Raw genomic sequence first — 23,646 nt, 5'->3', positions numbered from 1 at the left:
AAATAATTTTGAATTGTTACCTCGTTCTGCAAAATTTGGGGTGACAATTGTCTGCAGTAACTGTGCTCAGTTCAGCTGAACAGTAACTGGGGGGAAACACATTGTGTGTAGGTGTAGTTTGAGAGTGAGCCTCTAATTACCCCATGAGAATGCCTGGTTTGTTTTTTTCCCCTCTCCTTTGTGTCAGCATTTCATCGAGTTTTCTTCTGATGATGTTTCCATAGTCCATATCACTTGATACAGTGACAAAAAACCTGGAAACACTTGTGTATTCAGAATTAATTTGAGAGTGATAGTTAAAGGCTGTGCCAAAATCCGATGGTGTAAGGAAGCTGCTCTGTGCTGCCAGTTAAAGGCATCCTTCCAGTGGAGCAGTCTGATACCCACACTGCAGATTAATCTGTCCTTTCCCCAGGTTTTGCAGGATCTTCACTGGTCTGAAGCTTTGTGTGGAGGGAGAAGGATCAGTCCGAACCCTCTGTGCTGGGAATTGCGCAAGAGGCATTCCAGCTGGGGGCAGGGGTCGTTGTGTCTCTGCTCTTTTCCACAGCTGAAGCTTAATTGGTACAAAGCTGCAGATAAGGGTGCGCTGTGCAGAGCTAGAGTGAAGCTAATTCATGCAGAACAGCTTGTCTCACAAGTGGGAGCGCTGAGCAGAGGGAAGGAGGCTCCTGAAACCCTTCCACTTTGCAGGTTCCCGGCAGCACCGCGCTGCACTCAGCGGTGCTGGGAGCCTGTCAGCCCCTGGAATGAAGCGGGGCAGGCTGCGTAGCAACTGCATTCAGAAGTGGTAACAATTCCCAAGTGGGGCACTAACAAAATCGATTTTTCTCCCCTTCAGCTTGGCAGCTCTCCAGGTGCCTGCTCTGGGCACAATGAAGTGTGTAGCTGGGGAGGGAGGGACTTTGGGTTGATGTGAGGGGGGTTGTGATACAAAGAGGCAGAAGTTTAATCACTGACCTGATCACACTGGATGGATTTATTTCTGGACTCAATTTCCCAGGAACTCCACTATTCTACACTGGGGAAAATGCCTGTGCTGAAGTTTCTCTAGCTCCAGCTTCGTGAATAAAGATCTGTCGCTTTGGAGTTACTCACAGCAGCTCTGTCACTACTGACTCCTCCATCTGCTTCAAGAAAATGTTTGCTGTCCACTTGCTAGCTTTCCATTTCACAAAGCTAAAAGAGGATCAAATAAAAAAGGTAAGATGCAGCGTTAGCTGATTGCTGTTTTCAGAACTGTGTTACCCAGATACAGAAGGGTGTGTGGCAGGTAATGCAGACCATATAATGGCATTATCCACTAAGACCATTCAGCCAAATGAGGTAGGAGGTAATTAGACCTTAAACCACCTGATGAGTGTGGAAGTAGGTCTGGTTTTCCCAGCACAGTTGTAAGTGCTCTCCCAGTAACGGAGCAAATTCTCTTCAGTAAGGGAAAGTGTTTAAGCTTTTCCTGGCATGGTGTGGTAGAGCTCACAGGACAGAAAGGATGACTCTTGCTGAGTCCCTTTGCTAGTGTAGCATGAATGATGGGATTTCTGTATCTGAGTGGGAATCAGGAGTCAATCATGTAGCAGGGATAGGGAAAACCCCTGTGGTCTTTGGTCTAGGTCTGCTGAGATTTGGGAGAGATTTCCAACTGGTGTTGGGATTCCTGTGCCTCATCTCTGGTTATCCAAAACTGGCTAATTTCTCTGATGTTTATAGGTGTGACCTTTAATTGCACTTGGAAAAGCTGGAGATGGCTCAGGTCTGAAGCTATCAGGACTGGGAGTGAGCTGCCTAATGGTTGCTCTTCCCTAATCTTCTTTTATGGCCTTGCTGAAGGGTTTTTGGGTTTATGTACATCATAAGACCATGTGAGATGTGTAAGCTTCATGGGTCAGAGGTCCTCTGGTTTTTAGACATGTCCCCTGCAGGCCCCTCTGTATTTCTGGTCTTGACTGAGTGCTGTCAGGTGGTTTTCCTGCCTGTGCCCAAAACATGGAGTGGCTTGTTCCAAGGAGGACTTCTTCCACCAATTCTCTTTTGGAGGAGGCATTCCAAAAGAGGTACTGGTATCTCCACAATCAGATGTGTCTGACTCAGTCATAGCCCTTTTATCCCTAGGATTTATTGTGACCAGAAATAGGCCTCACTGCCTCTCCCCTCTGTGAGGAACTGATCTCTTACCTAGACTGTACTATTTCTCCTTTCTTTTTACTAGGAAAGAGAAAGACCTTGTGGATCAGTGCTTGGGTGTAGTGGGCTTTGTAGAGAAACTTTCAATTTGTAGTTGAGTGAGGACAGTGGAGAGGGGGAGCAGAGGAAATCTGGCAAACCCATTTAAAAAAAAAAATCAAAGTCTTTCTGTGAGGTGGCTTCCTGAAGGCAAGAAATCACATGCTCCTCAGACTTTTCTGTTGAGTAGCCTAGGGTAGGCTGTACAGAACAAAATTGATTTCTCCCTTGTTAGAAAAAAGGAATGTCTTCCCACCTCTCCCTCCCCAGGCTTATTTACTCTGTGGTGGCAAAAGCAAGAGCCTGCCTGCCATGAGAACAGTGCTGTTTCCATAAATGAGGCATGTTCCTGTGCCATGGGAGGGGGACAACCAGTTTGGTTTAGTACAGCCTGGCCATTCCTGTGTTTACAAGTAAATAGTTATGAGAGCAGAACCTTGCTCTGGTTGTAGATTAGGCTGGAGAGTCAGCAGGCTCTGCCTTATCTAGTTCCTTGGAGAGGGCTGTCTGCTCCAATGGTTGTAGGTAAACAGGGTGGGGAATGCAGTGTCTATGGGCAGCAGGGAGCAGTGCATATTCTCTGCAAACAGTCATGGCAATTTTTATTACTCTTGAGGATTTCCCCCCCCCCCCCCCCCCCCCCCCCCCCCCAGTGATTTGTCACAAAGCTGTTTGGGCCTGTGTCAGAGGGCATGAGTGCTTCGTATCTTCAGTCACTGTATTTTCTCCAAAAAATCAGTATGGGTGCATAGGCTAAGATGATGGATCCTACATAGTGGGGGAGCCTCAAAAAACCCTTGGAGGAAATCAAGTGCTTGCATAGACAAGGGCTACAAAGATAAATCTGAATAATGGCCTTTTCAAGGCACAGCTGTATCCAAAGGCAGCTGCTGCTCTAGGACAATTGTATGTTGCAGTTTAACACTTTCTCCTCTGTGTGTGCTAAATAAATGCTGGAGTGACTTTTAGGATGCTGGCTCTTTCAGGTGGGTGATTTTTGACCATCAGTTTCAAATGGGACTGTGAATAGGTAATGAGTTTGTGCCTCATTAAAACAGGTGGCCAGTCCAAATTGTGGCAGAGCCCGATTTATCTTCAACCTGCATTGCCTTCTGTTTAAACAATGCAACCTTTTAAATCCTGCCATCTCTCTGCTGGGACTTGGTTTGTGTCCTTCCAACCCTCCAGACCTCCCTATGTGAATGGGACTGATGAAATGCTATGACTGATGAACAGATAAAGCACCCTAGCAACACAGCCCATGGTGCAAGAGCTGAGTGTCTGTAGTAGCAAAGCTATGACAAAAAAAAATAAAAAAAATTATTTTTTTTCAAGTGTTAATCCTTTGTTGTTTCCAGCTATGTAGTTTCTAGGCCACACTACTTACAGCCCTGCAGGTATGTGTCAATGCCAGCAGCATGTGGTCCTTAAGGAAAAAACCTTCCACTTTGCCCTGATGAAGCTGTTCATAAACACTGATTAGCTTCTCTGCCAGTTTATCTGAATGAGCTGCTTCATAGATACTTTTGAATTCTTTTATATTCAACTGGCTTCTATTTTGATGCATTTTGTGAGTTACAGACCTTTAACAAAGGATATTGATTGCATCCAAAAATGTGTTTTAGATGTAATCCTAGAATCACAAGAGAATGGAGAGCAGAGCTGGAGTGAGAAAAAGGCTTTGAGTTCCAGCCTGGCATGCCAACAGAGTTAATTGTCTGTGGAGTGAAGCAGTAGCTGAATAGATGTTTTTGGGTTGTGGCTGACACGCTTGGGTACTGATGGCATTTTCCGGACCTGCCTCGGAGAGGTCAAATTCCAGATTTGGACACTTTGCAGTTCTAGTTCATTACATGATAGCAGGAGAGGATGGTGTGGAAACAGCTTGTCAGGGTCTCAAGCAAATCTCAAGTTACTGAGCCATCCAGAAAAGATGGCCAACTTTTGGGCATCTTTTGTCCTGATGATGACCTGGAGCTTGCTTGCACTGACAGCCACCAAACTTAGGTGCTGAGGTGGGAAATGAAACGAGCAATCAGCAACTGCTGCCTGTGAGTAACAGCTCCCTCTCTGCAGGTTGACAGGTACCTGTACCCTCTGCTCCTCTCTGATGATGTGCTGCTGGATGTGATGGCTCGATTCCAGGCCGAGATGGTGAAGGGGCTGGGCAGAGACACCAACCCCACGGCCACAGTGAAAATGCTGCCGTCCTTTGTGCGCTCGCTGCCCGACGGCTCAGGTGGGTGCCCCTGCTCCAGCTCACACTGCTGCCTTAGCCCAGTGAGCTGCTGCCAGCACTCACAGCACAGGCACAGGGCAGCCAGTGGCTCTGGGTTGCTGCCTGTCTCATTGAGAAAGCACACGTGTGCATTGCTGACAGAATGTTTTTCCTTGTGCCAGGTTGATTTTGACCAAATGCTGCATGTTTGAGGAAAGTGCTCAGGACCAGCCTCCCATCTGTTCTGAGTGCAGGCCTTGCTCTAGGAGCTGTGGCTGGACATGGCAAGGGCAGCCTCTACAGCTCAGAGCCTGCAGTGCAGGGTGTTGTGGCCTGCCCTTCTTGGAGCTACAGGGAGGTCGGTGCTGCAGTGAAACCGCTCAAATGGCCAAGTGACAGCATCCTCAGAGCTGTGATCCCCAAACTCTGCACTGCTTTTTCTAATTCCCCAAAAAGTGATCCCTTCTGCCTGCCCTTTCTTGCCTTCTCCCTTGGGAAAATCTGCTTCTGCATAGGGGCCTACCAGGAAATTGTCTACTCTGCTTCTTCAGCTGAGGATTGAACAGAGAGGGAGAAAGTGCAGTGGTGTCCTCTGGGAGGATGTGACATGAGATAGGAACTTAAAGCTCATCTTGTTAGGAGGAATATGCACATCCAAAGTAAGTTGTCAGCTGGCTCCTGGCAGTGTAGCCTGACAGAAAATTACATTTTTCCTGGGTTTAATGAAGTTAATTTGTGCAGGACTCTGTGTAAACTAGCTGTGCAGAAAACTGAAATGTTAGCTTTGTACCTTATTTCCACGTGACTTTGTTCCTTCTGATGGTAATTTCTCTGCTGTTAAATGATCAATAACAGCTTTAATGGCATAAAGAAGGTATTTGAAGGCAAGTCCTTTGAAATGAGGCATGTCTGAAAGAAATTACACACAAGTCTGCTGGATGGAAGGAGGTGCTCTTCCTTTGCTGCGAGCTTCATCAAAGAGAAAGAAGTGCTTTCTTAACCCTTGCTATCTCAGTGCCACTCACTGATCCTGAGGTCTCACAGGTCTCTGATGCTGTCCTGGAGCAGCAGGGAGGCCAAGAGATGTAGAAATTGCACGTAGTGTCATCAGTGCTTGAAGAGTGGATGTTTCCCAAGGCCAAGGTTGGACAGTGCTCTCCTGGCCTGTGTGGCCTTTCCAATGTGTCAAGGACATGCTGCAGCATTGAGCTGGGCTGTATCTTACTGACACACTGCCTGCTCTAAGTGTCACATTGATTTTTCTGTTTTTGCTCTCTTGAAAAAATCCTTGTTGGTTATTTTGCTTCCAGACAGGTTAAAACTTCCAGCAGGTTTAAACAGCTCGAATTTGGATAGTTATTCTACATTTGCAATTAACTTTGAGATTTTTTTTTTGGTGCCCTCAGTGTTGCTGCCTTAAATGACTCCTATAGAGCATCTTCAGTTTTTCATTGTTTAGGGATTAATGTTTAGGGTCTGACTAATGCCACAGTTTACTGAGTAACCCAGTCTGTCTCCTCATCTTTGATAGCTGACCATGGTATTTATTACAGGTAGAATTTCCTGCTTCCTTCCCTTTCAGGACCAGATTTAATAAAATGTAATCACATGTTTGGATTATGGAACAAAGATCATGAAAGGCTAGGCACATACCACTTGTTTTCCTTTTGGGAAGGGCATTTTCCTGTGTGTGGGATAAATAATTGTTTTATTGTAGCAGTGAGGCCAAACTGTCCTTCCATCTGAGGTTTGTTTGCTGCTGGAGTTGTATCTGAGCAAGCCTTTGAAACAAAATGATACTTTCACAGAAACACCAAAAGACATTTGAAAAGGATTGTGTTGGTTGACTTTGGGCAGCAATTAGCTTTGCCCCACTTGGAATCTGATTTCTGCACAAAAGCTGTATCTTAACGTATGCCTGCAAACCCTGCATTCTCTACTGGATACAGGTAATGGTCTCACATTCTGATTGTCCCACATTTCAGGTGACAGTTTTGCAGCCTCTGTGTGCTCTGGTTGACTTTGCACTTATTTGGGCCTTTCTTGCTGAAAAGCTCATCCTTCTGCAGCTCAAAAATATACTGCTATGGAACTAGCAGGATGGACAAACCCTGGCACCTGAGCCACACCTGGTGGCCATCCCCAGTGATGGTTGCCCACTTGTGTTGCAGAGAAGGGTGAATTCCTGGCTGTGGACCTGGGTGGCTCCCAGTTCCGTGCCCACCAGGTGAAGGTGTTTGATGATGGGAGGCAGAGCAGCCAGCTGGAGAGCAAGTCCTACCCTACACCCAAGGAGGTCACACAGGGGAATGGAGCTGAGGTAGGGCACTGCTGTGCTGCTGCTGTGCTGGAGCTCCTGCCTGCAGGGCACAGCCCAACTGGCCTCTCTTTTTGGGCAGCTCTTTGATTACATTGCTGACTGCCTGTCAGACTTCATGGAGACCAGAAACCTGAAGCATAAGAAGCTACCTCTTGGCTTTACCTTTTCATTTCCATGCAGACAGACCAAACTGGAAGAGGTAAGATGCATAAAGAAATACTCTTGTCAAGCTGAGCTCCTTGCAGAATCTGGAGAAGCTGTTGAATGCAGGTCTTACCCTGTGGCTTTTATGCGGGGTCATAGCTCTCTGAAAGAGGCATGGGTGACTTTGAACATTTAACTAGACTTGACTACCCTGCAGCCATTCATTTCTCATCTCAAGGCAGCACAATCTAAAGCTATTCTATTGCTTTTTCAGTACTCAATTCCACAGGAACCATGTGCCTCTGTATTAACACCGTTAGAAATAGACTTTTGAGTCTTGAAGCATCTTTATTTTTTTAATCATTCTCATTTTCTTTTATTCAGAGTTGATTCTGAATAGGAAATACCTGTAGCTGAGCTGCTTGAGACACTTCTTAGGGGAAATGAAGGGCTGGTTGCAATTATTTTGTGTCCTTTCATTCTAGCCTCTCTTATTTCTAAGGCTCTGTGCTTTGGGTTCCAGTCCTGCAAGTGCTTTTTGCTTAATACTATTAGATTGTAATCAGCATAGGAAAGACACATGTGCTTTAAATGAAGCACAGGGAGAAATATTTACAGAATTAGGACTTTATGACTGTACATTTTTGTTGTGTTGGTACTGACAGGCACCCCAAGGTAAGATGTTCTGCTCTGACTTATTTTTGCTCAGTTTGAATGTGTGGACAGACATAGTGGACTTCTCCACACACTTTAGTCTTGGCTGACTTTGTGCTAAACTTTGTGTGCTTTTGGGTCACTGCAGTGTTACTTTTCAGGGGGTCCTTCTAGCGTGGACAAAGCACTTCAGGGTCCGAGGAGTTCAGGACACAGACGTGGTCAGCTCTCTGCGCAGGGCCCTCCAGAAGCACCAGGCAAGTTCTGTAGCTGCAGGGGCTGAGCCTGAGCATCCTCCTGGGAAATCAGCTCTTGGTGTGTCTTCTGAGAGCTGTCAGACATCCTGCAGGGATGGTCAGTAACAAGTGCCCAGCATGCTTGGTAGATGTGAATCTCTCTGGCAGCTGTAACTCAGGCTGTCCCAGTATCAGTGTCATTGTCTCAGCCCAAGGGAATCTCTTGATCATCTCAGGTTGGCACATTTAATTCTCCCAGGGCTTGCCTATCCACTTCAGTCTGCAGGATTGAGCCATGAATTGCAATTTTTAAGTTCAGCAGTAAGATATGATTTAATCTGCCTTGAAGTAGCATCTAGCCTTTGAATAGCACTGTGTTTTAATACTTTGGAAGGCCTTGCTTTTCATGTTTGGTGCTATTGGTAGCACCAGCTAGGAAATAGAAGGCATCTTTCTATATCTTGATGGCTTCATAGTAAAGAGGAAACTGCACAGCCTTGATGGAAGAACTTTCTACTTGAGTGTGGTATTGCTGCACAGCTGTAGCTGCATTTCTGTGTGTTTTCTGTCCCATTTGGTGGGCTCTGCTCAGGTGGTAGGTAGGATGTTATCCTTCCACACAGCCTAGTAAGCACAGCATCACAATATTCTCACCAATACCATGTCAAATGAGTTGGGGTTGGGGGAAAACAAATCCTTCAATCAAAGAGGCTGGTGAAACACTTGAGAATTCAGAGATATTTGTAACTTCACAAGGTTGTTGGAAGAGTGATGTAAAAGGAAGTAGTGTCTTTGTTTTCCTGAATGAGGCCTTCAAAGTGCCTGCATGCTGTGCTTTATCACACAGGAGGCTTTCTGAGCTTTTTTTCCCTGTTAATCACTCATCTTTGTGCTATTAGGACATAGATGTTGATGTTTTGGCACTGGTCAATGACACGGTGGGAACCATGATGACTTGTGGATATGATGACCAGCGCTGTGAAGTTGGACTCATAATTGGTAATTTTTCCTGTTCACCATCAAGGGCTTTTCCCCTCTTGTTTGTTGAATTACTACAAATCTGAAGTAGGAGGGAGTTTCACAATACAGGAAAGAGCGGAAAGAAAATGGAAAAAACAATGGTTGGATTTTCAAGCCTGGCTGCCTTCTGTAAAGCAGCTGTTTTTATGCTGATCACATTGCCATCAAATACCACAGTCCCCATTTTGTCTGGGCTCAGTTGTGACCAGCATACTAAACTTTTCTGCTGACTGTATAGAAAATTGCTGTGTCTGTCCAGAAAGCTGAATTCCCCTCACGTCTGGTAGTTAGTACCAGCTATACTTTCCACAGTTTCTCCATTTCATGCACCATGATGCCTTTTATTAGGCACACGGAAGTACATTTGAAAAAGAAAAAAATATTTTTAAACAAGTCAAGCCTTGGAATAATTTCAGGTTTTTATCATTCACTGTGAAATGGTGATTTCACAGGTGCAGGTGGCCTATATTAGCATCCTGTGCCACAGGATTATGTGTTTGTATTTTCTTCCAAAGACAAAATACTGACTTATTCCCAAAGATGTGGAACAAACAGCAGTTTATCCAATACCCACAGGGACTGGCACCAATGCCTGCTACATGGAGGAGATGAGGCACATCAGCCTGGTGGAAGGGGATGAAGGCAGGATGTGCATTAACACGGAGTGGGGGGCCTTTGGAGATGATGGTGCTTTGGATGACCTGCGCACAGAATTCGATCGGGAGCTGGATCTGGGATCTGTCAATCCTGGAAAACAGTTGTAAGTGAATCCCTGACTGACCTCTCAGAGCGCTTTGCCAGTGTTTGCCAAGAGCCCCTTTGGAACAGGAAATCTCTTAAGTGAACCTGAGATGACTTAATGCTGGTTCTGTCTAATTCAGATCTTTCCCTTGTGGGAAGGGTGAACACCTTCCACACCTCCCTGCTCCAGGCCAAGTGTGTTGGTAAAACCAGGTGGTTGCTCTGGTGTGATGCTGTGGAGGGCTAAAGAGAGCCCTGAAATCCTTCCTGTGCTCCATTCCAGGTTTGAGAAGATGATCAGCAGCCTGTATTTGGGGGAACTTGTAAGACTCATTCTCCTAAAAATGACAAAGGAAGGTCTGCTCTTCAGTGGGAAAGTGTCAACAGCTCTGCTTACAAAGGGCAAGATTGAAATGAAACATGTGTCTGCAATGGAAAAGTAAGAACTTCGAGGGTAGCCACTCTCAAAGTTAGTTTGTCATTAGCACAGCAGTGATAATGCAAGTATAGTTAAAATCTGTGAGTGCTGGGAACAGTCCTGAACTGTTCAACTTGATTTTGCTTTTGCCTAGGAGAAAAGCTGACCTTTCTGTGAGTAGGAATTGGTGTAAGATAGTTTTAGCAAAGTACCACAGTAGCAAGAAGTGTATTGGTAAACATCCCAGATGCAGGTTGTTTAAATAACCCCTCTGGAGGCCTGAGTGTGTGGGATGATTGCTGCAGTTTTCAGTCTCTCTGATGTGAGAATACTGGGGCTGTGGAGATGTAGTACATATTATAGATTAGCTAATGGATGACTGCATGGAAAATATGGATTCTGGTGTTTTAAAGAGGAATCCTGGTCCTCACTGTCACTCTAGGAATTATTTTCTTTATTGGACTGAATGAAGCTGTTATATCCATTCTTGTGCTCTCCTTCTCTGGACTGTTTTATCCCTTGTGTTCTTGACTAGCTGATTGGTCTCACCAAATACTGAACCCCAGGAAGCAGCCTGTCTCCCCTGGGTACTGTTGGGAATGCTGTGGGAAGCACATTACTGGTTTATGGGAACCAATTATGATGCTGTCTGATAGGTTGTGCTGTGGTCTCCTCTCATTCAAATCAATACCCTGGCTCAAAAAGGAATGTTTTGGTGATGTATTCCTTTGTTTTGGGGTTAGCTACAAGGAAGGTCTGAGCAACACAAAAGAGATCCTTACGGGGCTGAACCTGTTTCCCTCTGAGGAGGACTGTGTTGCTGTCCAGCACGTGTGCACCATCGTTTCCTTCCGCTCGGCCAACCTCTGTGCTGCCGCCTTGGCAGCCATCCTGACCCGCCTCAGGGACAACAAAAAGCTGCTGAGGATGAGAACCACCGTTGGGATCGATGGGGGACTCTACAAAACCCACCCCAAGTGAGTAACTAAAGAGGATTTGGTTGCTAAGAGCCTCCATCTGCATGTGTGTATGGCTTTTCAGAGAACTGCCAGTTTTGCTTCAGTTTTGGGGTGAGGTCTGACTGGCTTAGTTATTGTCCCAGGAGCTTTAGAATTTGGAGTGGGGTTGTTAAAACATGACCTGTGGAATAATGGCCTTGGAGGAAATGCAGTTGATTTTTCAAGTGACTCCTGGGCCTCTAGGCCACTTGCAGTTCACTATGGGTTTTTTCTTTTCTTTCTTTCTCCCTCCCTCCTTGACTTGCCTGTTTTTGAACCAGTGCTTTCCCAAATGGACAACTTTCTCTGTTACAGTGGTGCAGGAGTTCTGTTAACTTAATTAGTGGTTTGTCTCATTCTCTTCTGCCTTCACTCAGAGCCAGGATTAACAAATACACGATGGAAAGGGATTTTCTCGTGTTTGGGCTTAGTTGTTTATTAAATCATATCAGAAAGTACAGAAAGTTCAGCAGCACTTCTAGCCACCTGCTAGAAGCGAGGAAAATGATGAAAGATCCAGCTGCTACAAGGTCTCTTAAAGCTAAACCATCCAATGGAGAATTAACACCTTTATTATCTATACTTTCAACCCAATAACTGGATTCTCATGACCCTTAGATTAACTGACTGACCAACCAGAAACTACCGCCTGAAACCTATGAAGAAGAAGGAAGATGAACACTGAAAGAGACATCACCCAAAATCCTCCATATTTACCATACCTATTATTACGCTATAAGAACCTCAAATTTAAAACCCTTCACCATGTGAAATCATACACTTCTATTTAACTACACATCCATTATTTTAGCTACATCACTTGTCTTTAGAAGCCTTCTCCAAGGCCTCAGGTCAAAAGCAGTGTTCTCCAGAGGGTCAGTGCCAGAAAGCACAGAAAGCAAAAAAATCCCAGGTTTCTGGGGTCCAACATTTCTCCAGCTCTCGTCCCAAACTGGTTGGAGCTCTGATTGCAGGTGGGGATGAAAGGCCTATGGGAGCCTAAGTGTCCTGGTTTGAAGGACAAGTGTCTGCCAATAAAGGCAGAAGCTTCTCTTTGAAATGGAGAATGTAAACCCCCTCCCTCCAAATTATTATAATTTTGAAATTAAGGGACTCTCAGGCAAAGATATGGGAATTAGGAATAACAGTTCTTTATGAGGAAAATTAAAATAGAAATGCAGTATTACAAAGAACAATCCCAAAACACTGACAGAGTCAGAATCCAAGCTGACATCCTGTCAGTCAGTCAGGGTGTTGGCAGCAGTCCCATTCAATGGTGGCTGCATCCTCCTGCCATGGCAGATGTGGTTCAGCTGGAGCAGTGCTCCTGGAGAAGGTGCAGTTTTCCTCTGAAGGTCCAGGGATGATGTGGAAAGGTCTGGCTTTCCTCTGGAATCCAGTGGAAAGATGGATAACTTGCTGTCCAAAATCTCAGTTTTTATCTGGGTAGGAAAGGCTTGGCTCCTCCCCTGGCTGGAGCATCTCCCAGTGGGATGATGTAATTTTATCAGTCATAGAATGGGGCTTAGTGGCCCATTAACAGCAGATGATATTTTCCTGGAAAAGATAAAGATGATTACCCCAGCTGGCCCATTAGCAGATAGTATATGCCATGGAGATAAGGGTGACAGAATACACATTTCTGGCCCCAGCAGCACTGAGGAGGTGCCCGTGTCCCTGCAGGTACGCCAAGCGCCTGCACAAGGCGGTGCGGCGCCTGGTGCCCACGTGCGATGTGCGGTTCCTGCTGTCGGCGGGCGGCAGCGGCCGCGGCGCCGCCGTGGTCACAGCCGTGGCGCGCAGGCTGGCAGCGCAGCGCCGCCGCCTCGACGCCGCCCTGGCACCCTTCCTGCTGCCCCTGGGCACCCTGCGGGAGGTGAGGGACAAGATGAGGGCTGAGCTGGAGTATGGGCTCAAGAGGGAGGCGCAAGGCAAGGCCACCGTGAAGATGCTGCCCACGTACGTTTGCGGGACACCGGATGGAACAGGTGAGCTTGGCTCCTGGTCACCTGGAGGCGGTTTGGCAAAGTTGCTTGTCTGTTTCTGGGGGGGGAGGGAATGTGATAATTAATCTGGCTCATGCCAGGGGGATTTCTGTGTCCAGTTCTGGCCCCTCAGTTTAGAAAGGACGTTGAGACCCTTGAACATGTCCAGAGGGCAACAAGGCTGGTGAAGGGCTTGGAGCACAAACCCTGTGAAGAACGTTTGAAGGAGCTGGGGTTGTTTAGCCTGCAGAAGAGGAGGCTTAGAGGTGACCTTACTGCTCTCTACACCTTCCTGAAGGGAGGCTGGAGACAGGTGGGGGTCAGTCTCTTCCACCTGCAGCACTGACAGAACCACAGGACACAGTCTCAAGTTATGTCAGGGAAGGTATAGGTTGGATGTTAGGAAAAAAATTTTCACCAAAAGAATAATAAAGTACTGGAATGCTCTTCCCAGAGAGGTGATGGAATCTTCATCTCTGGATGTGTTTAATAAAAGGCTGGACATGGCATTTGGTGCTATAGTCTAGACTCTGAGTTGAGGTGTTAGGACATAGGTTGGACTCGATGATCTTAGAGGTCTCTTCCAACCTCATTATTCTGTGATTCTGTGTTCGGACTGGTGCTTCCTGCTATCTGTTATCTTCAGCCCCATGGGATAAATCAAGTGTGCTATTGTTATGTCATCCTGACTGGCAAACCAGAAGTACAAAAATGAAATACCTTTCTTCTCCTTCAGAGAAAGGAAAGTTCCTCGCCCTTGATCTTGGTGGCACAAATTTCAGGGTTCTGCTGGTCAAAATCAAAAGTGGCAGAAGAAGATCGGTGCAAATGTATAACAAAATCTTTGCCATTCCTTTGGAGATCATGCAAGGGACAGGAGAAGAGGTAATCTTAAATGACTGTTTAACTGATCCAGCCAATTGTATGGGATTACTTGTGAGATTTCTATGGTTCTTCTTTCCTGCCAGCTCTTTGACCATATTGTCCAGTGCATAGCCGAGTTTCTGGAGTATATGGGGATTAAAGGTGCTCGGCTTCCTCTGGGTTTCACCTTCTCCTTCCCCTGCAGGCAAGCCAGCATTGACAAGGTAAGAACTGCAGCATTGAATAGGTTAGATGGCAGGTCTGCATCTGCTTGATACATGACATCATTTTGGGCAAGGGTGACTTGTTGGTTTGGAAAATTTATTGCTTTGCTTTGCAAATTAGTTGTGTTTCATGAGAAAGTTATCATTCTCTGTTATCCTGTGGGAGGCAGAACTTTCACTTCTTTTTTCTGCTAAGTGGTGGACATGACTTGCTTTTGTCCTGTAAAGATTAAGCCCTCATGACAACAAGATGAAGTGCATATTTTTAATAACCCAATAATATTTTCAATAACCCAGGAATTTCCTTACATATTTCCCTAAGTATTTTTTGCAGCCTTTGCCTCACAGGTAATACAATGGCTGTGAGCACAAGAGGTGAGATGAGGTTTTCTAAATGAGATTTAGAAGGCACTGAGTGCAGTGCCTTGATAAATAGCTGAGTAAACTTTGAGCCACTACCATCAGCAGCTGAGTAACAAAGATGCACATGCACAGCCTGCACTAGACAGTAACCTGTCCAGGGAAATACATTATTGGGAAAAAAAAAAAAGCTTTGGGGTGGGAGGCAAGAAAAAGCTGATGCTTGCAATGTACAGTCTGCTCTTTGTCTTTACTTAAGACTTTCTTTCTCCTCTGTTTCAGGGAACACTTGTGGGATGGACAAAAGGATTCAAGGCAACAGACTGTGAGGGGGAAGATGTTGTTGATATGCTAAGAGAGGCCATCAGGAGAAGAAATGTGAGCTATTTTTTTCTGCACATTTTGGTGTGTTTCATGCACCCTCGCTCTTCCTCTGGCATTCCACTTCTGATTGTGGCTCATGTTTCAGGAGTTTGACTTGGACATTGTAGCAGTGGTGAATGACACTGTTGGGACCATGATGACTTGTGGATATGAGGATCCAAACTGTGAGATTGGTCTTATTGCAGGTACAGTGATGGTCAAGTGACCACTGTGAGAAGAAAGCACCTATACAGGAATCTGTAAAGCAGCACCTTTAATTTGAGTTTGATATTTGGTGTTATTAGTTGCTAGGGGTTCTTGGCAAATTTATGTGGTATTCAGCAGGAAACTTATCAACATCTGTAGCTGTTGGATTTTTGGTCATACCTGAAGTATAGGCAGGGTAAAATAATACAAGCAGATGAATTCTTGTTTTGACAAGTGCATTCATAGTTACTGTGTAGCCAGGTCATAGATCATGGAACAAGCAAATATTTTATAAAATCTGAATGAATTCTTGCTGGGCTTTTTAGATAATTCCCCCAATAGGTTCCCCCCAGGTTTTGATCCAGAAATATATCTAAGCATAGAATCATAGAATGGCCTTTGTTAGAAAGGACCTTGAAATTTGAGATATGGCAAAGAGAACTTTAAGATGAACACTGCAATAATCTTCCATAAGTTTCTGGTGCTCCTCCACTTTTCCAGCTGAAGTCTTGTCATTTCTTTCCTTCTAGGAACAGGCAGCAATGTTTGCTACATGGAGGACATGAAAAACATAGAAATAGTGGAAGGGAATGAAGGAAAAATGTGCATTAATACAGAGTGGGGAGCATTTGGTGACAATGGCTGCATTGACTCCATCAGGACAAAATATGACAGAGAAGTAGATGAAGGCTCACTAAACCCAGGGAAACAGAGGTAACGTGATGGTCCTGATGCCAAGAGCCTGATGAAGTCAGTCCTCAAGAGACACTGGCTGCTTTTTAAAATATGCTAAATGAATGAATAATCAGAAAGGAAATTTTAATATTGCATTTCTTTTGTTGCTTGGTAAGTAACCTAGATATAAACAAACAAACAAACAAAAAAACAGAAGAAAAAACAAAGACTAACGTTTTTATCACAGCACTGTTTTCGTCTTAAAGCTTTACCAAACAGTGCAGCTTTTAAAATTTCCCTGCAAAGTCTAGTCCCATGCTTTGTTCCTCCTCTTAGGGTGATTTTTCAAAGGCAAATTGCAACTCAAGCAAGACCATAAGCTGAACTTGACTATTCCTTGTTGGGTAGAGACAGTATTGATTAGCTGTGACTCACTGGGGAATGCATGCAGGGACAGGGAGGAATTTCACTTCAGTGTGGACTCTGGCTTTATCACTATGTTCTGCTTAATATTGCAAGTTTTTTTTTCTGATTCTGTTACCATTTGTCACAGGTAAATATATTGTAATTATTGTTTGCACATGAAGTCGCTGCAACAGATTTTGATGATTGAAAAATGGAGTTTAATGGCTATTGCTCTGCAAGCTTGGACTGCTTTTTTGGAGTTCATGGGGCATGTACATACCAATCATGCTGAACAGAGCCATCTCTTTAAATGAACATTTTTATTCCTCTTTTGACCCAACAGGTATGAAAAAATGACCAGTGGAATGTACCTAGGTGAAATAGTAAGGCAGATCTTGATTGACTTAACCAAACAAGGGCTGCTCTTCAGAGGACACATTTCGGAGTCACTCAGGAAAAGAGGCATATTTGAAACAAAATTCCTGTCTCAGATTGAGAGGTAAAGTTGTTAGATTTACATGGTTTAAGTCCTTAAAATCCTCTGTGACACCTAGAAAACAGTCTTTTGCAAGGGTGGGGAGCCCTTTCCTTCAAGAAGTCAATTATGTCAGTTTTCTTCTTTGTGCATCCCCCACCTGCAGAATAAAAGTTAAGAATGAGAAACTGGGGGAGTTACAGAATTATTTTTTGTAATCATATAGATTATCAATTCCTGTCCACGCACCTGGGCTGTCTCAGATGCCTTAGCCATCAAGCTAAGTGTTTCTTGTGGGACTTAAAATAGCACTTACTTAAGAAAGTGAGAAGTCAGTGATGTGTATGTGCTTACCTATAGCACATGAATATGAGCTATACCTACCTGTGCATGACTGCAATGGTCTCTAGGCTGTTTGAAACTCTTTCTGCTGTGGAAAGCCTTGAGAGGAGTCTCAGCCTTGAGATCTGAAGTAAGTCAGGTACCTGATCCGGCTCTGCTCCCTCCTGACTGTGTGAGTTAGATGAATGACTGCTGTTCATACCTAGAAAAAGGCATGGCAGGAGCAACGTTTCCCCTTGAATTCAGAGAGAATTCAGCCTTCAAAGAGCTGGAGAGACCCCATTTCCCTTGGCCCAGAGCTGTGTGAGCTGCTGAGCTGTCCCTAACAGCCCCTGTGCTCCCCGCGCGCAGTGACCGCCTGGCCCTGCTGCAAGTGCGGCGCATCCTGCAGCAGCTGGGGCTGGACAGCACCTGTGAGGACAGCATCATCGTCAAGGAGGTGTGTGGAGTGGTGTCCAGGAGAGCTGCCCGCCTCTGTGGGGCAGGCCTGGCTGCTGTTGTGGAGAAGAAGAGGGAGAACCGAGGTGTGGAGCGCTTGCAAATCACTGTTGGAGTAGATGGGACTCTGTACAAGCTCCATCCACAGTGAGTGTCTCTTCCCTCTGCTGTTTGCTTGTTTGCACTGTGAAAACATACCAAGCTGTACCAGCTTTCTGCTGAGATGATTAAAAGCCTGATTAAAAACGCATTTCCCAGCATTGTCATTTCCCTTCCCTAACCATAGGATCAAAAATTGCAAAGTCAGCTCCAGTTACCACTGGGAGGCTCTTTTCTCTGGGGTGTTGAGTGAACCTCATACTTTTTTGGCAGATTTCTACAATATCTGAGTCTTGAATTTTTGGAGTTGGGTTAGTGTTCTGTGAGCAAGGCCTAGAAATAGATGCATTAACTTTTGAGCTGGGAGAAGAGAACCTCCTTCATGATCTCTGGGGATGTGTGGCATCATGCTGAACAAAATCCAAGTGGAGAAATAAAAATTAGAATCTGTACCTTTCATGAATAGGAGAAAAAGCAAAAGAAAGCAGTGTCTGAGGTTATGGTTCCTTGCTTATAGGTGAATACAAAGATCTCAGACCAGAAAGCAGCTGCTAAAATGTTGTGTTCTTCTCTCCCTTCCCTTTCAGTTTTTCTACGGTTCTGAGGGAAACTGTGAAGGAGCTGGCACCCCAGTGTGATGTGACTTTCATGCTTTCTGAAGATGGGAGTGGGAAGGGAGCTGCCCTCATCACTGCAGTTGCAAAAAGATTGCATAATATTGGACAGAAGTAGAAATGAGTGGTCAAGTAATTTCAGCCCTGCCAGGCGTGTGCAGTAGGGATTTGCTGAGTGGTGATTCAGGACAGATTTGCCAGACACAGGTGCCTTTTATTTTGGGGAGCAGCTGGTTTTGACCAACCAGGATTGTGGATTTTTGTCCTTGGGTAACTTGCATTAGGTGTTTCTGCTCCCCACTGGCATTATGTCTTGGCATACCACAGCCTACTCAGTTCTGTACTTCCTGCAATGCATCTCTAATGCACATGAGAGAGTGAAAACAAAACAAAATCAACCCAAATGTGTCTTTTTATGCACCACAACTGATTTTATCAGCAGTTTCTTAGGATTCATATGCTTAGTTTTGTCTTGGCCTGGCTCAAAGAATATTGAAATTCTGATGTTGCATCTTATCTAGTGGACATATTTGTTTAGTGCTTCACTGGTTTTACAATAAATTTACAGGTGAAATAAATTAATGGACTCTGGTAAGTGATGCTCCCCCCACTGCTGAACTGGTTGCAAGTGTAATGCAAAGGAAAAATTTCCTTTATGAATGTAAAGGGAAAAAAATATGATTCCAAAGAATATCTGTTTGTGTCAAAATATGTCAGCATCTGAGTTACATAAAGCTAAACCAATGCTGGATGGATTCTGACTGTGATTCTTTTGGTACTGAAGGAAAGAGAGAATGTGGAAGGAGCTGCAATGTCTGTGTCAGGGCTACATAGAGGGTATCAAACAGGCCACCAAAACAGCTGTGTAGAGGGAAAAAGAACCAACCACCTGAATTTCTGAAAGTCTCCTCTTAGTTTTCCCTCTGTTATCTACTTGTATGTTTCTGACAGAATGGTTTCCATTTTGTGCAAAGGATTTTATCCTTGGTTTTCATTTTCTGTTGCCTGCTGCTCTGCCTGTTTGTAGTCTGTTTGTAAATAAATCTGTGCTGTTGTGAGCCTTTGCTTCTCTGTGCAGTGGATCTTCTAAGCTGTGGGAAGAACATGCAGGCAAGTGGGAGCTTTCTTAAAACCTAAATCTTTAAACCCTAACCTTTCTTTAAATCTGTATGAGTACTCAGCAGCACTTCAGTGATTGTGAAGTGATTGTGGACAGAGCTCATGGCCTTGTGTGACCAAATGCCACTCACCTGATTTACCCAGAACAAACCAAAACAATAATGTGGTACAGAGAAGCAGCAAATTTGTGTCCTGCCTGTTCTCTGTTCTCAAGTATTCCTGTGTCTCTTCTAATCCTCTCTCTGTGGGTATTTGCTTCCTTGTGGGCTGACAGCAGAAACTGGGGCCAAGAAATGTGTTTTAAGCCTAGTTAGGTCAAAAAGTGATGTGGTGCAGGGGAATAAGCAGTTTGCTTTATGTAATAATCTGTAACAAGGCCACTGCTGGGTTTAAATTTAGCAATCACAAATTCAAAATTGGAAGCCACAGACTTCTGCTGTTTTGTAGTTTTTGAAAAAAAAAAACCAAAATGTGCCAACAGCTCTGTGTCTGTGTTGGAGTTACTGGATGGGTAGAAGATACTTGAGACTAATTTTCACTTCTGAAGGAATTCCTTGTGGTGCTGAGCTCACTGTGTCGAGCAGCTGGGAACAGACAAGTTGTGAACTCATTACATTTAATGTTTTTCTCCTTTTGTCAAGAAACTTAGTATTTTACTTTATATTTCAGAATCCACAGAGCTGCAGAAACCAAAGCTTCCTATGCGTAAAGGCAGTTATCTGGTACAGAAGTTTGTTGCTGGTGATGAGGTTAAATTTGGAGGGGCTGGGTGTAGAAGGAAAAAAAAAAAATCAGATATTGAGTTTATGTGGGGCCTAGAATATCTCTTCTAGGCTGTTTTAGGCCCCAAAGGAGGAACAGGGATTTCAGCACCTGAAATCTTGTACTATCTGTGTGGTTTTGGGCCTTTCTGGGGGAGTGAATTCTTGGATTCTGCTAATCTGCAAAAGTGCACCTGTGAATGAAGAATGTCCCTGTGCACCTGGAATGAGGTGATGCAGACTTGCCCCAGGATGGCCACGTGAGTATGGTGCAGAACACCTTTTGCACTTCCATTCTAAAGCCTGTTCTCACAGGTGCAATGCAAATCAGTGACAAAACAAGGTAAACCCCTCACATTTAGAAAGAAATCCTATCTTGCTTAGATTTTTCTTTTTAGTCTTTTTGGGAAATGAAATACTCACACAAAGTCAGTTTACACCTTTTTCTGCAGTAGATTAGGACCACACAATAATGTTCTTTTGCATATGCAGTGTTTTTTTTCCCCAGTGAGTCTGTGGGATGGCATCTGAGCTGGAAGGGCTCAAAAGAGCTAACCACTGTGGGATTTTTATCCCACCAGGGATACAAACTTCACTTGTGGTTTCACAGGCATCCCACAAACGTGTGATGCTTTGACTTTCTCTAACCCAGAACTTTCTCCATCTGGGTAATGATGCAGCATCAAGCTCCTGATCCTGTCAACATGTGGAAACTCAGCAACTGGTGCAAACTTGCAATCTCCCTTGTGCAGATATTAAACTGCTGAAGCCAAACACTTCTTTGCTATCTGTACCATGGTGATCCAGCTCAAAGCTCTAGCTCACAATAAAACTAGAGGCTTTCTATTAAATGTAACACAGCATATTATCCTGTGTGAACAGTGTGGGCTGCAGTTCATCACGTGGCATTGTTAGTCAATATAAAATAAATTGGGATTGTTCTGCTTTCACATCTTAGATTTTTATTTTTCTAATTTTACTTTCCTACTGCTTCTTGGATAGTTTTGTGTTGCTTCATTGCTGCTTTCCCTCCAGTTAATACATTTAGTGCTTGAATTTATCAATTTTGTTTTGATGCTTCTTGAAGACATGAACATCTTTTTTCACATCTAGGTCACACGTATAATTTGGAAAGCTGAAAGATCTTTAAATCACAGGTGTGACAGAAGTATTACTGAGAGAAAGAAATAAGGTTTGTGTCTTTCAGAAATTCCCAGTAGTGGTTGCAGCTGCTTTTTCATCCTTGGAGAAAAAATACTCCTAAATATGTTGTTTTGCCAGCTAGAGACACATTTTGGTGGCTGTAGATTTGGAAAGCACTGGCCCTTGATTCATAACCTGTAAGAGAAAATGCAGTAGCAGTTCAGTGGTGACATATTTCCTTTGCCACTCTGACAAAGTTCAAAAGTAAATATAGGATCATGTGGAAATCCTTCAGAAATCCTGATTAGCATGATCTCCCTTCTTGAGGAGTCAATATTACATGGGATTAGCAGATTAGTGTGAAGGAGTCTGAGGCTGAAATGCAGGTAACACCAAAATGGAAGTATTGTTTCTTGCATTTTTCTTGATTTGTTTCTTTGTGCTTGATGAAATAAGCTGGCTTGGGTTTGAGGTCACCCACAGGAATGAGGTGGAGGGAGAGCAGGAGACTTGGTGAATGTTGTCCTGTTCTAGGTAAATTTACAGTTTTTCTGGAAAGGACCAGCACTGCCTTGAACTGTCATTGTGGGTCTATCTAGAGCATTTCTCAGACTTGTAAAGTCAGTAGCTTGTCAAGTGATAAATACATAGATGTAAAATAATAATATCAGGGACCTATTCCAGTACACAGGTGGCCTGTTGAGGTTGATAGGAGGAAGGCAAACAAGGCAGATGTCTTCTTTGTCCCAGCACCTAATCCACTCTGTAAAGCTGATATGGAAAGCAAGATATGAAACCATTAAAATTTTAATTAATGTTTTCCTTTCTCTCATTGATACTATCACCTTGCAGGTGCACCCTGAAGGTGCTGCAAGCGTGATGGGTCATGTCTGTCTGAAAGGGGAATGCCAAAATAATTTTGATCTTGTTGTGTGCTTTTTTTAACACCCTCCAGATGCCAGCCCCATCCCTGCTCAGCATTACACTTCATCTGCCTTGCACAGCCCAGGCACCTCTAGAGTCAGTAAAAGCTGTGTTCTCTGGAGAGAGAGCAGATTTGGTAAGAAACCTGATAAACATGGGTTCCTCCAGAAGGCCCTTCCCACTGGCACAAGGAACTGGCTACAGGAAAATGGACAGAGGGCTCCAGGTGGGAGGATTCCTCTGCAGGAGTTGAAGAACCAAATGTTGGGGAATGTTGGCAAGCAGGAGCTTGCTGGGAGGAGAGGAAGAAGGTCCTTTCAGTCTAAAACAACTCAACCCTCCCAAAACAACCCAAATTCTTATTTTTATCTAGAAAAGTCTAAGTTCAAAAAACAAAACCAAAATCAAGCTGTATAAAAAACCCCACAACAACCAAAAGAGACGAGGGGAAGACTGAGTCTGTTTCACTGCCAGTATATTTGATTTTCTTCTTTTGCTGGAAAAGAGAAAGGCTGTTTGGAAAAAAGAGGAGAGATGTGTGAAGAGTATGGCAACAGTCAAAGCTTCCCCATAAATTTGTTACTGCATATCAGAACAACTTCAAGTCTTAATAGTGGAGAAAAGAGATGACAACAAAGATGTGAAATGTGAAGAGCTGTTAATTACAAGGGCTTTTCAAGGGAATTAACTGAGTTAAGTGGTGAATGTGTTTATAGTTAATTGGGTGGGGAGGCAGTGGGGTTGGTGCCTTACTGGCATCCGTTTGATTTGGATTTGGAGGTGAGATGTAACTCCCAGCCTCAGGCGTTTCAGAGCAGGGTTCTGCTCTCTAACCCACCAGCATTACTGATTCAATTTACTTTTCTGGGGGCTGTTTTTGTTCTTCTCAGTTTGCTGCTGGGATGTTCAGCTTGCCAAAGGTTTCTGTGCACCTGGGAAGCCCCTGTTTCCCATAGGGCTGGCTTGGCCAGGGATGCTGTGCCATCTGTTTAGGGACTGCTGCCTGCTAGGCCATTGGAAAGGACTGTCCTCATCGTGTCAGGCTTGTCCCCTACTGGGAGCTAAAAAAAGGCTACTCTGTGCTGCCACAAGAGTTGGAGAGCAGGGAGGTGTGGAGGGGATGAGACCTGTGATCTTGGGTCAGCAGCCACGTCTGGGCAAAACAAAGCACGACTAGGATTGGGATGGAAGTGGTTAATGGAGCAGAGCATCTGGTGGTGGACAACCTGGTCATAGAGGGGAGCTCCCAGCAGGAGGAGAAAATGGGAAGGCATGGAGGGAAAATCTGTGAGGGTCTGAGCAGGTAAACAAGGAAGGTGCTTTCCCAGCAGGCACGTCCTGAATACTTCAAAGCGGAAAGTTACGGACGCTGATTTGGGAGCAGCAGCTGATTCTGGAAACAAATGGGATAAATACTGGCATGAGAGAAAAAAAAAAAAAAAGTCAAAATGCCTGAAGGCACATATGCTGTGGCCAGCGATTCTGCAGGAAATGCAATGAAACCAGAGAGAGTCGAGGAAACTGGACATGAACACAGCTCCCAGTGAAGTCAAATGAAAGCCAAGGGCCTGGGAAGAGCCTGTGACAGCCTGCTGAGAATTTGGCTTTCTTTCCCTGGCTCTGCAGTGAAGTAGCTGTGTTTAACCTGGGCCTGAGTCTGGCTGTGCTGAAGGAAT

General features: G+C 44.5%; 1 protein-coding gene across 1 annotated transcript; it reads left to right on the top strand.

Moving 5' to 3' along the window:
• Positions 1-821: 821 nt before the first annotated feature.
• Positions 822-19,081, top strand: LOC306804843 (hexokinase HKDC1-like). Its single transcript, XM_079311950.1, has 18 exons — positions 822-1,203; positions 4,300-4,462; positions 6,613-6,761; positions 6,841-6,960; positions 7,721-7,816; positions 8,695-8,794; positions 9,392-9,575; positions 9,840-9,995; positions 10,718-10,951; positions 12,656-12,960; positions 13,694-13,842; positions 13,926-14,045; positions 14,688-14,783; positions 14,875-14,974; positions 15,506-15,689; positions 16,399-16,554; positions 17,224-17,457; positions 17,997-19,081. Exons 1-18 carry the CDS (start codon positions 1,141-1,143, stop codon positions 18,139-18,141), a joined length of 2,754 nt encoding a protein of 917 aa, XP_079168076.1. The 5' UTR covers positions 822-1,140; the 3' UTR covers positions 18,142-19,081.
• The last annotated feature ends 4,565 nt before the right edge of the window (positions 19,082-23,646 follow it).

This window comes from Erithacus rubecula, assembly GCF_903797595.1.
Source record: "Erithacus rubecula genome assembly, chromosome: 9".
NCBI classification, from domain to species: domain Eukaryota; kingdom Metazoa; phylum Chordata; class Aves; order Passeriformes; family Muscicapidae; genus Erithacus; species Erithacus rubecula.
Note: the sequence above shows the minus strand (reverse complement) of the source record. Positions and strands in the feature narration are given on the sequence as shown.